Source organism: Hibiscus syriacus, unplaced genomic scaffold, assembly GCF_006381635.1.
Source record: "Hibiscus syriacus cultivar Baekdansim isolate YM2019G1 unplaced genomic scaffold, ASM638163v2 tig00110474_pilon, whole genome shotgun sequence".
Lineage (NCBI taxonomy): Eukaryota > Viridiplantae > Streptophyta > Magnoliopsida > Malvales > Malvaceae > Hibiscus > Hibiscus syriacus.
Window position 1 is genome coordinate 1,459,321 of NW_024062753.1, and position 13,987 is coordinate 1,473,307.

At 37.8% G+C, this 13,987-nt stretch overlaps 2 protein-coding genes and 1 pseudogene across 3 annotated transcripts; 2 read left to right on the top strand and 1 right to left on the bottom strand.

The window, feature by feature from the left end:
* The first annotated feature begins 3,862 nt into the window (after positions 1-3,862).
* Positions 3,863-6,426, top strand: LOC120128080. Of its 2 annotated transcripts, none has more exons than XM_039145863.1 (2): positions 3,863-4,112; positions 4,592-6,426. In XM_039145863.1, the coding sequence occupies exon 2, from the start codon at positions 4,625-4,627 to the stop codon at positions 6,170-6,172; it is 1,548 nt and encodes a 515-aa protein (XP_039001794.1). In that variant the 5' UTR covers positions 3,863-4,112; positions 4,592-4,624; the 3' UTR covers positions 6,173-6,426. The 2 variants fall into 2 exon arrangements, with proteins under 2 accessions (XP_039001794.1, XP_039001796.1); XM_039145865.1 differs by having other exon boundaries at positions 3,863-4,091.
* Positions 6,427-7,443: 1,017 nt separating this feature from the next.
* On the bottom strand, positions 7,444-9,776 carry LOC120128136 (annotated as a pseudogene).
* Positions 9,777-10,736: 960 nt separating this feature from the next.
* LOC120128079 (pentatricopeptide repeat-containing protein At2g37230-like) lies at positions 10,737-13,069 on the top strand. Its single transcript, XM_039145862.1, has one exon. It carries the CDS (start codon positions 10,827-10,829, stop codon positions 13,050-13,052), a length of 2,226 nt encoding a protein of 741 aa, XP_039001793.1. The 5' UTR covers positions 10,737-10,826; the 3' UTR covers positions 13,053-13,069.
* The last annotated feature ends 918 nt before the right edge of the window (positions 13,070-13,987 follow it).

Here is a 13,987-nt window from a genome sequence, read left to right on the forward strand (position 1 = left end):
AATAATACTTAATTCACTGTGTTTGTATCAAATGTTTCACCGCCAATTCCCAAACCTATGAAAAGCTTTATTATGATTTTATCAATGAGTTAATCTCATGAAGCCGCTTCTTCAGAAATGGCAAATCAAATATGAACCCTTTTCTCCACCTCTGATCCAACATATTCTCCAACTCACCCTGATGATTGCTTTTCTCCAGTTTTCTGTCACAACCAAAAACATCCACTACTTCTTCACCCTTGCCATCAACTTTATAACTGCTATTCCCACCATGACCATGAAGATGACCAAATATATTTACAGATTCTCTACTTAGAATAGGATTTCGACGTTCAGGTTGCTGAGAAACATCAGCCAACTTCCGCCTGGCAACCATTTGAGCTGTTGGTCCCAAGTCTTTAACAAACAACATTAAGCTTTCTCTGTAACCCATATCCTGCCGATTAACCTACAAACACAACTTTTTCAGTCAAAAAATGGGCTTAGTATTCATGTTCCATGTGCAGGAATGACTTACAGGAATTAGTGGTTTTGATTCAGTGGATGCATTATCAGAAGTCCAGGGTGTATACGTACAACGTCTATCTACTTCACCATAGCTATTTCTCCTACCATTTATATAACCTGTTACAGAACCATGGGTTAAATTCAGTCTTCAATCCATGTTTTAAAAGCAAATAAATCCAAGTGGCGTATGTTTTTTTATGATATTTTCCAAACTTCAAAGCCATATAATATGAATAAAAAAGAAATCCCGGAACAGTCGAAAGAATTCCCTACTAGAGTGTCTTGCATCAAAACCAGTAGCAGACCCAGAGTGTTGACAAATCCCTCTAACTCTTTTCCTGTGATTTGAAGATGATGGATTGGTCTTGATATTGGCTCTCAAATTTGTTGATGGAGCTCTGGCATCACACATGAGCCTTCTACTAGTTCTTCGTTTTGCATCCGGAAATTCAAACTCAAACTTCTCTGGGTCAGTTTTAAGAGAACTGAAGACCTTTGTTGCTAGTTCATAAATGGCTCGAGCCTGTAAAAAAAGGAAAAAGAAAAAGGCAAGACATTCATTTCATTTAGTGGTTAGAATGAATTAGATATTGTGGCATAGAATTCTTATTCATACTAGTACCTGTCTGAAGTATACTGTTGTTGGGGAATTAAATTGCATAGCATTTCGGGGAATTAAATATACATCATGCTGCATAAACAGTCACCATCAGTCACAAAACCCTACATAATGTCTCATACACAGTTTAATTCACACTTGTCACGCCATCTGAATCTAAACCAAGAAATTCAAGCTAGGGTTCACATGATTGTGACCAAATGACGTTCAACGGATCTACTTGCCTCAAATTGTTGAAGACTTGTATACATTCCTTCATGAAGTTTAGCTCTCATCGTCCCAAAGTCCATAGGATCTTTAATGATTTCATAGTAATCCTCAACCTTGTCATGGTTGCAACATCCATCAGCACAGTATATGAAAAGAGGGACAGACTACTAATTACATACCTCATCAGGGTCAACAGGTTCAGCAAATATTTCATAGGTGTCTCTCCTAACATAAGAAAGATAAGGTCCAAATATCAATATATTATTCATGCAAAGATTATTCTAAACTTAGCAAATCTCTTTCAGTGCAAATCTACTACTTTTTTGATAGCGACTCATCAACTGTATACAACTTATACCTCTGTAAAATGTCGAGAATATGCTCTAGTATACGTTTCTCTGGCATCCATTCTGTATATGGTATTGATCTCGTATTAGAGTAATTAAATTTTGAAAATGATGGAAGGCTTGAAAATTTCAATACCAGGGTAGACTGCTTTATCATCATGTAATTTTGGACTATTTCCAACCCGGGGAGTGGGATGGTCTGACAAAAAACAATTAATTATGTTACTTGAGACAGCGAAGAATTAAGTTGCAAGAAAACCTCAAGGCTTACCACTACTAATTGGATCATCTTCATGGCCTTGTTGGTTGCTGCACTGCACGTCGTTTGCCTGGGGTTTGACACAATGCATAAAGACCTTTGACTTGAATTGATACATGATGAGCTAAAATGCCATAATCAAGCCAAAATCCTCATGACAATGATGATTTGATCATATGCAATGCTATCCCAAATTATCATCTGAATTAATCTCTAATGAGCAGGGTTTAAGATAAATTTACAAGCACCATAAATCAACTCACACATTTTAGCTATTTTGCTTCAGGATTTCGGGTACAAAATAGAACCAAGTATCTGTGTAAATCAAGAAACGAAGTCTAATTAAAACAAGTGCTATGCTATGTGTGACTAAAGTTGAGGGATCTTCCTGATAAATGTAGGTCGAAACTCCCAACAACAAGAAATGTATTGTTTTCTCGGAGTATTTGTGTGTCGTTTTAACCCCGCAGGAACCTTTACTATTTGATGTCAGACTACCTTTTCCCAACCCCAGTTCCCCTCACAAGACTACTTATAAGTAAAACCATAAATTTTCTTGTTTGAGTTGAAGAATGAATCCTTAAATTTCATAGCATGAGTATTAAAAGGACACCGGTGACTGCACCTGGTACGAAAAGGGTGCAGCCACATGTTGAAGTGGTCTTGGTTTTGTTGTTTTCCTGACACTGGCCTTAGCCTGGGTGATCTTCTGTTGTAAAGCCATTGCCTGTGTGGCAATAGTATCCAGGGACCTGGATTGCTGTGCGTTACAAGCATCCAATACAACAGATAAACGCGGGCTCCTCCTCCTCTGCTCGTCCTTCCACTTGGAAATTCTTCCTTTTCTACTGCACAGTACACCATAAATCAAATAAAATTAGCTGAGGCTGCACACACATTGCATCTCTGCCATGAGAAACATAAACCCACCTTGAGCTGGCCATTCCAAACACAGAGACAGACAATTGTAAGGGTAATGAATATATAACAAATGGGGATTTGTGATGATCAATCACATTAGTAATATATTAAGAGGTACATGCATACATACAGCTGTGACTGTTTATGTGAGAGATACGGTGAATCTTCCAGACAAGGAAAAAGCATTTAAAGTCAAACCCCCCAAGGCCTTTGCTTCCATTGTCCCCTGACCTTTTGGTGGTAATACTACTTGAGTTTCCAGTTCAAAATATTCAAAACAAACCCTGGAACACGACACACATTTACATTACAGCTTACTATTATGTCTCTTCTACTTTTGTTCTAATGACTCTACATCAACTTTTGTTGATGTAAACAAAGAAATCATAATCTCAAACTCACCTTCCTTCTTCCCTCCCAGTGTTTAAGCTCTTATCTCAATCCCACAAATATACAGAATCTTATTACAATTTCAGTTATTTTATATTCAAATAACAAAAGTAAATCATCCTATAGAATTTTAACTTGATTGAAATTTTTAAAATTCGAATACACATTTATTTACTTTATATATAAACATATATTAATATACTTGGTAAAAATAATAATTGATTATAACTGTAACTTTTGCTTTCCTATTAAAATTCACTTATTGTTCTAGTTAAAATTTAAAATAACAATTAAAAATAGAATTACATACTTATTGGAATATATTTGTATGGTCTAAAATATTGAATAATCTTTTTATTATAATATTTTTCAATTTTAAATATATATTTGATTAAATTTAATTTTAATAAATATATATTTGGAAATTAGTTACTACTTTAAAAGGACAATTTTTATTTTGAAATTTTAATTAATACATAAAATGTAAAGCAATTTAATTGACAAAACATCAGTGAAACTGACGTATTTAATAATCGCCTGAAAGGAAAAATAAATAGAACGGGTAGGCGCGGTGCAATGCGGGGTGGGCGTTGACGGTTGACCGCTGCCGTTGAGAATTGGATGCGGGACGAACTCATCTAAAAGGAATGCCTACTTGATTAGACTCTCTTCTTCTTCATCTTCTTCCCACATTGGTTCTTTGTGCAGTACCAAATAATCACCGACTCCAAATAGCTTCTGCTTTTGCTTTTCCTAGTTCCCTTTCTCCCGATTTCTTTGTTGTTTCGTTTGGTATTTTTCCCTTTCTGGAGATCTCGGCTTTCAACCCACTCATCCGGTAATTTTCTATCTGTTTTATGTATGCATCTTTGATTTCTGCATTTTCAATTGTTCAATTTTAGAGATTTACTAAGCTTTCTGAATATTAATTAATCACTTAATTGTTAGCAACTTTTTTATTGTATTTTGCTTGTAATTATTAGAATTTCACATTTTCACTGTATATACCCAAAAAGAGTATTCGTCCCAATGCACCATCCTGTGTCAAAGAATGATGCTTTGAATGCGTCTTCGTGATCCTTCGCTTGCCTACAATTCACCCCCTTTTAATCCTTTCCAGTTCCTCCCACTAAGCTTCCTGCTTCAGATATTTTTTTTCCTGATTTTATATTTTATTATCAGGGTTTTTCTGTCCCTTTTAATTTTCCTACCTTTTTGAGCCCTATTTCTTAATATATCTGTTACTAATTGCATATAGAGAGATTTATTATATTCTTTTGCTGGTGGTTCCGATGACATTTGCCTGTCCTTTTGGTAACACTTTTCTATTCTTTTCAGTTTCCTTTTGCTTGATCCATTTTTCTTTGACGGATGGAAGAAGGCTCAGAAAGAAATTTTCAAGATGTTCCTTTGCCTCCTGCTCCTGGCCACATGGAGGGTGGTGGATTGGTTGGAGATCACTCTGGCCTGCCAGCTTTGTGTACTCTATGCCGAAGAAGTCTTGCACCTGAATATGAGGCAACATTCGATCTCGAAACAGTTGGTCTCTGTGGAGATTGCAAATTTTTGTTGCTTGAGGATCTTGGTACACCTCCTCAAGACTCTAATAGAATACGACAAGCTCGAAGAAGAAGGAATCGGCAAAGCAGTTCTGAATCAATTGAAAATCTTTTCTCACAACAGTTCTCGCAAATGATTAACTCGTTGAGGCATAACCAATCCACTGTCTCTGGATCCGAGGATCAAATTATGGATGGTGGTTCCAGTGCAAGGTCTTTTCGACGTAGTAGTTCACGCACAACCCCTAGTGGTTCTAGAAGATGGGGGCGTGTTATCTCCGATTCTGAAAGTGATGGTTTTGATAACCTGGATTCCTTTTATGGTGAGAGTGAATCAAATGTTAGTTTCGGTCGGTACAGGGTTTTTCGGGGTGAGAGTGATGCAATATCTTTCAGTACTTATGGAGGGGACTCGGATGCTTCTATGGATGGACACAGTTTCCTGGATACAGAAATATTTGTTCAAGCTGAGAGGAGTAATACTAACAGTGATAGTGACACTGATATTGATCCAATGCGTGCTGGTCTGAACCAATGGATTTGGGATGAACATGAAGAAGATGAAGGAGATGAAGATGGTGAGTGGGAAGAAGCAGATGCTGAGGAATATGTGGTTGGACATACTATGTCCAGAACTGGACTTCTAAATTTGTTTACTTCAAATCCAAATGAAACCCCTCTCCCTGTTTTTAATTTACGTGGCTCCAGAGCTGGCTTTTACCAACTGCTTGACAATCTGACTGAGACTGATGGCTCTAGAAGAGGAGCACCTCCTGCATCTTCATCTTTTGTGAATAATCTGCCTCGTGTTGCTGTCAGTGATGAACGTGAGAACTCTGATGGTTTGGCCTGTGCAATCTGCAAGGATGTTTTACCTGTTGGGATTGAAGTAAATCAGCTTCCTTGCCTTCACGTCTATCACCCTACTTGTATCTTGCCATGGTTGAGTGCACGAAATTCATGCCCCCTTTGCCGCTATGAGCTTCCTACCGATGACAAAGATTATGAAGAGGGGAAGCAACACATGAATAATAGGATGGAGATGCATGAAATCCAGTGGCAAAATGCTAGTGAAGATAGTTCATCTGAGGATTCTGATGAAGCTGAAGCAGATGAAGCTTGCGAACTTGGTCCATGTGAATTACATGATGTGCCCCATGTGGATCCTACCATCAGTTGCTCTGCTTGGGAGGGTGGTAGAGACTGGCTATTTCGCGCTGCTGCTCCCATTGCTGGTATTATTGGTGTTGTTCTCGTCTTATGGTTAGGCAAGCCACTAATTAGAAGAAGAGGAACGGTAGGTGATTGCAATCTACCTTCATGGGGCCAGCATCAAATTCAGGTTTCGAATACATCATGACTAAACCAAAGGGGCAGCATAGGCAGGAGATGGTGGTCTCTCTTTTGAGAAGCTTCACTAATCTGGTGGGTAATTACCCTTCCCCCACGATTCAAATTAAGTCTTCTTATTCTAACTTCACCTGTGAATTGTTGTGAGTGCCACCCTTGCCATTGCATTTCTGCATTAGTATGGTAGTTTTATTAATATTTTGGTTTGTTGTGTATCTTTTTAATCTCAATTTCTGGCTTTGATAGCCTAGATATGATTGTAGTTTCCTACCTCAAGTGTGCTTGTGCTTACGCAATTTTTTTTTTCCCGTTCATTGTACTTTGATTGATTATTAGTAACTGGAAACTGAGTTGGATTTAATGAATGGATGACTACTTGATGAATGCTGAAATGTCTGAGCTGTTTTTCATCGTTAATATTATATTGATTGTTATTTGGGGGGGGGGGGGTGATTGAATTTTGATGGTGCAGGAGATGCTTGCTCTTAAGGATTTGGTTACATGATAAAAACAATAACCAACCAATTTCTGCACTTGTAAGGGAAGTGATTTACCCTTTCATCTTTTCTAATCATGGTAAAAGAAAGGAGAAACAGAAACACAATTACCTTTCTCCCCAAAAGTTGCAGGAGAAGCAGCAAAGCCCCATTTTCAAGATTTTGTGTTGTTTTATCTTAATTTATGTGCTGAAAATTTAATTGGAATTTGAAATTGAATAAACAAGATTTCATTCCCAGATTTAGATTTATACCCTCTGAATGCGGAGGCCTTGGAATTGATTACTAAATAGTTTTAAATTTTGTAACTTTCATAACGAACTAAACTAAATTCACACCTATACATCCTCATTTAGATGCTGCTGAGGAGGACAAATGATATCATTTAGATAAAATAAAATAGTGCGAATCATTGAGCCAACAGTATTCATGGTTGCTGGGCTCACAAAAAGACATAAGCTGCATTGGCCTGTCACACGATTACATCTAATCTCCTGACTGCTGGTTTTAGAAGAGTAAGTTGAGATACAAAATAATCCATCCTGCCATAGTAAAAACTGCAAATATATGAACCCAGAATAGCGCAGCTGCTGCCTCCTTTCCGTAACCTCTTAAATTAGCAACAGCACCCTGAAACACAATTCCAAAAACAAATCGGACTACGCTAGAAATAAAATAATCCATCTAGCCTAAACGGAAGCAATCCATAGGAATCAGATATATCATATCATGCTTCTTATTCACCTGTCCTGAATCCTTATATAGTTTTGTAACACGAGGATGTTCATTTTTTATATGCACTGCACATATTTAGACAGAGAAATGATGTTTTACTAAAAAGGACAGATGTTGGCATTGAATGCTGAAGGAGTAGGACAAATCGGAACATTTTATCACCATCAGGAAGGAAACCAAGCTTATTAGCCATCGTTTCAATGCCCAGTCCTGCAGAAGGCACCAAGATTAAGCGCCCAATTATAATAGCCACAAGTGTCAATTCTTGAACTTCCTGGCCCTGGTCCTGCAAATCATCCAACATGTTATGGTATTGTAAGTAAAATCCTTATCGAACATGATGACCAAGATGTTTAACTTACCATCAACAAGGTTGCCTCCCAATGCCAACAAGATGCATGGGATCATGGCCTTCCTGTTTACATCAAACACATTAACTCATCATAAAACTAAATACCAAGACACCAGCATTTATAGAAAATAACCAATATACTCCTATTAACTTCAACCAAAGAATAAAAAAGTAACTTATTGTCATGAGACTAACCCAAGAATAATGCAGCTGTCAGTGAAGAAATAAAGTGGAGCATCTCTTGTAAATATTAATTTCTTTAGAACCGGTACTGTGCCTATAACCATGGCTATTATCTGCAGCATGCATATAATTGCCAAAAAAAAAGTGTAGGAGAGAAATATGTTACTTTGTTCACCAAAATGGATGTGGAAGAAACACTGCAACTTAAAACACCATATGTCCCCTAAAAAAATAAATCCATGCGGATGAAGGAATTTTGTATCAAGATTGATTGAATGCTCTTTTGGCTTTTGAATCATCCCTTCAAATAAAGGACTGCAAAATGAGTTCATGGATGCATGGATCTACAATTTCTCTTTATGACTTAAGGCCTAAGGGTATTCAGATTATATTAGTGTGAATGTGCAGTAATTATAACCCATATTACATTACCAAATAAAAAATTTGAGATTTGACAGCGACTTGAAAAGAAACTTGAAGTTGCAGTTGCCACTACAAGCCAAACCAGTTACTAATTCATGAAAAAGAACCCAACAAAAAGTCTGAAACTTACAGATGCAACAATAGGGGGTTGAAAGACTTGAGCTTTAACTTGTCATAAACAAAAACTAGAGAACTACTAATGGATCTGCACAAAAACAACAGATAGTCAGGAAAGGTTTATTGGAAGCAAAGCACGAAACCAAACAAAGTCAAGCAAACATGATCCTCACCTTTCCTTTCTTTGAATTGTCTGAATCCGTTGGCGAATCCTCTTGCTCCAGCAATGGAACATTCTCAGGAGAGGCATCCTTCTAAGGGATCTTAAGGGGGAGATTCCCATCCTCAAGGTCTACGGTACCTTCCGGGGGAGGGGCTAACATATGAAATACATATGTGTACAGAATGATTGCACCAACCTAAAATTATTTATAAGTTTAACTGGTTAGTATATTTTGTAAGGATAGGTGGTAATATTTTTCATCAGCATAAAAAGGTATAGATTAGCACATCAAATTAAGTTAGAGAAGAGCACAATATAGTCTGACATACATACCCACGGTCCAAATGAAATGTATGCAGTTCCCTGAGTGCTACATGTTTCAGTGTTGCCAAATGGATTGGAGGTATCTCTACATAAAGCTGAAATCAGAACAAGTGGTACGCTCCCGATGTTTCCTGCAATCATCGTACTTCGTTTCATACAGATATTGTATTGTGTGACTGATATCATCTTTGGTGTTTTGTACATGATGAAGAGGCTTACCAATTGCAATTTTTATGACTGAGAACTTGAAGTAGGGGTATGGAGGTTTGATTAAGGTGACAATAACATAACCTATTATAGAGCCAGAGATTGCGCCCAGAACAACATTCACTGGAATGAACCACCTGTAAGTGCATTGCAACATCACGATTAGTATTGGTTTTTGATGATACACAAGAGAGATGCTATAAAGAAGAAAAGTGATGGATGATATCAAATACCATTGAATCATTTTCTGTAGAGTAATAGCTTGCCTGAGTTGAGAAAATATTAAACAGGGGAGCAGAAGGGAAAACACTAACTGCATGCAACGTAGGAGATGGAATGTTAAGCTAGTAACAAGTATATATTAGCCAAATCGAATCAATCTGTTGACAGAAGGAATGGATGAGAAAGAGATTACCCCATTCAAAAGCTTTCTTCCATTTTCAGGAAAGATATTAACACACTTGGAAGCCATTAGGAAGCCCAAGGAACACAAGGTGAGTACTTTTGCTACTGGCAAAACTGCTATCTTTATGCTTCCAAACAATGATTGGTGTCCCACTGCTGCCGCTACATCGGCTGCCTCCTTCAGCAACGAGATAAGAAGCCTTCCCATTTCTTTTTCTTTTTTGATTTGATACCTATATAGATATGAAACTAATGTAATCCATATGAACAGAATATGAAATTTTCAGATATCCATCGTTTTCTTTTTGTTTTTCCAGTTAGATGCTGGGGTTGCATTTGTATAGTATTTGCTTAAGTTGTTGATCTTGCCTCTCAATGTCATCTAACTAATTCCTATATTTTGTAGACTAAGATTCTTTTATTTTATTTGAATTTATTTTTAGTACCATATATCCCGTACAAGTGGAAACTTCCTCATTTCTCAGTGTGGGTCGGCCTTGTTTCTTCCTTTTACAACATCTCCTTTCTTTTCCTCTTGTTTTGGTATTGTGTGTAGAGTAAAGCAAGATAGTAAGAAGCTTAAGTGATCTCAGTTACTAATCAATCCCAAAGATATAAGTGGGCATAGCAGAAAGGTGATAGCTTACCCAGCTGAGTGGCGACTTTTTGTTTCTTAGCATTTGTAGCAATAGCATTTCCCTGAATCTTCTGAGCCTCAAAACTCCAAGGCCATTGAGGAATGCAGTTGGTTGGAGTTCCATGGATGGGGACAACTAGGAAAGGAAGTTTCCTCCGTATTTTCCTGGAAAATTAATCAGTGCCAAAAGTACCACGTTTCCACTAATTCATTATGAACATGCCATGTTTGCCGAGATAAAACATATAGCAAATCAAACAAAGCAAAACTGTTCATTCAAATACAAAGGACCCTGCTAATTTATATTTTGAAAAAAAAAGGTATTATGATCATCTGGAGAATAAGTTTCATAATATATCAAACCAGTGAGTGTCATTGTGATGAAGAAATAGTTCCGCAATTATCTGGCATTCGATTGACGAGAAAAAACCCAACGGGGTTAAAGAGAAGGGGATTGGGCATTTATCCGTTGTCTCTGGGCAATGCAGTTTGGGCCCTGCGAGATCTACAGATGAGCCCAACCTAAATCCCACAAGCTCAGCTCAGCCCCTTAAACCCTTACAACATTTCTCTGCTCTTTTCCCTGCTTCCTGCCCTGGATCTTCGCCTTTACCAATTTCAATGGCTTTCCTCTCTGTTTCTAAGCGTTACCATGTGAATCTAAAGCCTAGAGCTTATCCCAGACTCTCCGTCCCTTTGCATTTCTTCACCACAACCCAAGATCAGTCCCAACATTTAAACAATGCGCGACCTCAACAGCAAGAACAAGTAGCCAGCACCCGCAGAACCCCGCGAGGTAAGACTCGAAGCCCTGAAAAAATAGAGGACATTATTTGTAGAATGATGGAGAATCGAGCTTGGACCACCCGCTTACAGAACTCCATCCGTGCTTTAGTCCCTGAATTCGATCATTCATTAGTTTATAACGTTCTCCATGGTGCTAAGAACTCCGAACATGCTCTCCAATTCTTCCGGTGGGTTGAGCGGGCTGGTATGATCCGCCACGACCGTGAAGCCCACATGAAGATCATTCAGATTTTAGGTCGAGCTTCCAAGCTTAATCATGCCAGATGCATACTTCTAGACATGCCCAAAAAGGGCGTTGAGTGGAATGAAGATTTCTTTGTTGTTCTGATTGATAGTTATGGGAAAGCTGGTATAGTTCAAGAAGCTGTTAAAATTTTCCAGAAAATGGAGGAGTTGGGTGTGGACAGGACTATCAGGTCTTATGATGCTTTCTTTAAGGTTATATTACGACGTGGTCGATATATGATGGCCAAAAGGTATTTCAATAAGATGTTGAGTGAAAGGATAGAGCCTACCCGTCATACCTATAACATTATGCTTTGGGGATTCTTCTTGTCGCTGAGACTCGAGACTGTTAATCGGTTTTATGAAGATATGAAGACTAGGGGCATTTCACCCGATGCTGTGACTTATAATACAATGATTAATGGATATACTCGGTTCAAGAGAATGGAGGAAGCTGAGAAGTTGTTTGTAGAGATGAAGGCAAAGAACTTAGCCCCTACAGTAATCACCTACACCACCATGATGAAGGGGTATGTTGCAGTGGAGCAAGTTGACGACGGGTTGAGATTGTTTGAAGAGATGAAGTCCTTTGGAATAAAGGCTAATGCAACAACATATTCAACTATATTGCCAGGGCTGTGTGATGCGGGCAAGACAAATGAGGCTCAAACTATTTTGAAGGAGATGGTGGAGAGGTATGTTGCACCAAAGGATAATTCAATTTTCATCAAGCTGTTAAATAGTCAATGCAAATCCGGCGATTTGAATGCAGCTGCTGATGTGCTAAAGGCAATGATTCGATTGAGTATTCCTACAGAGGCTGGTCATTATGGTGTCTTGATCGAGAACTTTTGCAAGGCCAATGAGTTCGATTGGGCTATCAAGTTGCTGGATAAGCTTGTTGAAAAGGAAATTGTGCTGAGGCCAGAAAATTCTTTGGAGATAGAAGCTAATGCATATAATCCAATGGTTCAGTATCTTTGCCACCATGGTCAGACAGGAAAAGCAGAAGTCTTTTTCCGTCAATTGATGAAGAAGGGTGTTCTGGATCCTACGGCATTTAATAATTTGATCCGTGGGCATGCAAAAGAAGGAAATCCCAGTCTTGCTTTTGAAGTTTTAAAGATCATGGGTAGGAGAGGGGTGCCTAAAGAGGCCGATGCTTACAAATTGCTCATTGAAAGCTACTTGAGGAAAGGTGAGCCTGCTGATGCTAAAGCAACACTGGACAGTATGATCGAGGATGGACATCTTCCTGAGTCTGGCATATTCAAGTCGGTGATGGAGAGTTTGTTTGAAGATGGAAGGATTCAAACTGCAAGCAGAGTTATGAGGAGTATGGTGGAGAAGGAAGTGAAGGAGCATATGGACTTGGTGTTTAAGATCCTGGAAGCTCTTCTCATGAGAGGTCATGTTGAAGAAGCCCTTGGACGAATTGAGCTACTGATGCAAAATGGGTGTGCAACCAATTTAGATAGCCTTCTATCTATTCTTTCTGAGAAAGGTAAGACTATTGCTGCTCTCAAGTTGTTAGATTTTGGTTTAGAGAGAGACTGTAACATAGATGTTTCAAGTTCTGAGAAGGTGTTGGATGCTCTCTTAACTGCTGGAAAGACTCTCAATGCATATTCAATACTGTGTAAAACAATGGAGAAAGGAGGGATCACTAACTGGAGTAGCCTTGAGGATTTAATCAAGAGCCTTAACCAGGAAGGGAACACAAAGCAAGCTGATATTCTCTCTAGAATGGTAAAAGGGGGTGGGGCAGCCAGTGGAAGCAAGAAAGGGAAGAAACAAGCAGCTGTTGCTAGCTAAATTACCTTTTCATTAGACTTTAAAAAAAAACTTTAGATGGTTCTATTGTGAGAATGATGGTCATGAGTTTTGTTATCTGTTGGAGTAAGCTCTGGAAAATGAAAATTATTCTGATGCGTTCATTTCCTCAGCAGGAAGCTTATGGCGTCATTCGCACTGGATATCTTGTACCCTTGATTTTTCAGGGTCATATAATCTTTCCTAGTTCGAACTTTTGTCACTCGCGTCTTAGAATGGAACTTAATAGCATAAAATAGATTGTTCGCTACATATTTGTTTCATTCAACTGTCTTTTGAGAATCATGTTGCAGTTCTTCAAAAATCAAGAGCTCTTTTTGTTCCTTTGTCCCTTTTGAGTATTTTGAAATTTGTATCAGCCGGATTATTCAGGATATCTCGATTGAGTGGAAACTCTATGCTCTGATATTATATACCACTATACTTTAGTGTCTTAATTGATTTTATCCTTATATGATTTATGAATCTATATTAATTTAGCATTGAATTTTATTTTACGTTTCAATTATATTATTGGATGGTTAACTCGATAAAAATATAATGATGTGGACGATGGTTATCAACGTGGATGTTGAACTAAAATAACATCATTTTGATTTGGATATTTTATTAAACGAAGGACCTTTAGAAACGAAGGCTAGTTAGACCAACTTTAAGTTTGTTATAATTCTAAGTGATGCTTTTATAACAAAGATTAGTTTAGTGAACAAAATAGAAAATAAGCAATAGTTTAATGACCGTTGATATAGCTTACCCAATTTTATTTCTATTCTTTCAATTTTTATAATTTACTCCAAATTTCTTCTTGGGAAAAAAGCCGTCTCTCATTGTGACAATATATAGAAGACTTAAAAAGGGAATGTCTCAGGAAAGGTGGGTTAATATATGGTGTTACCGGATATATTAAAAATATTTAA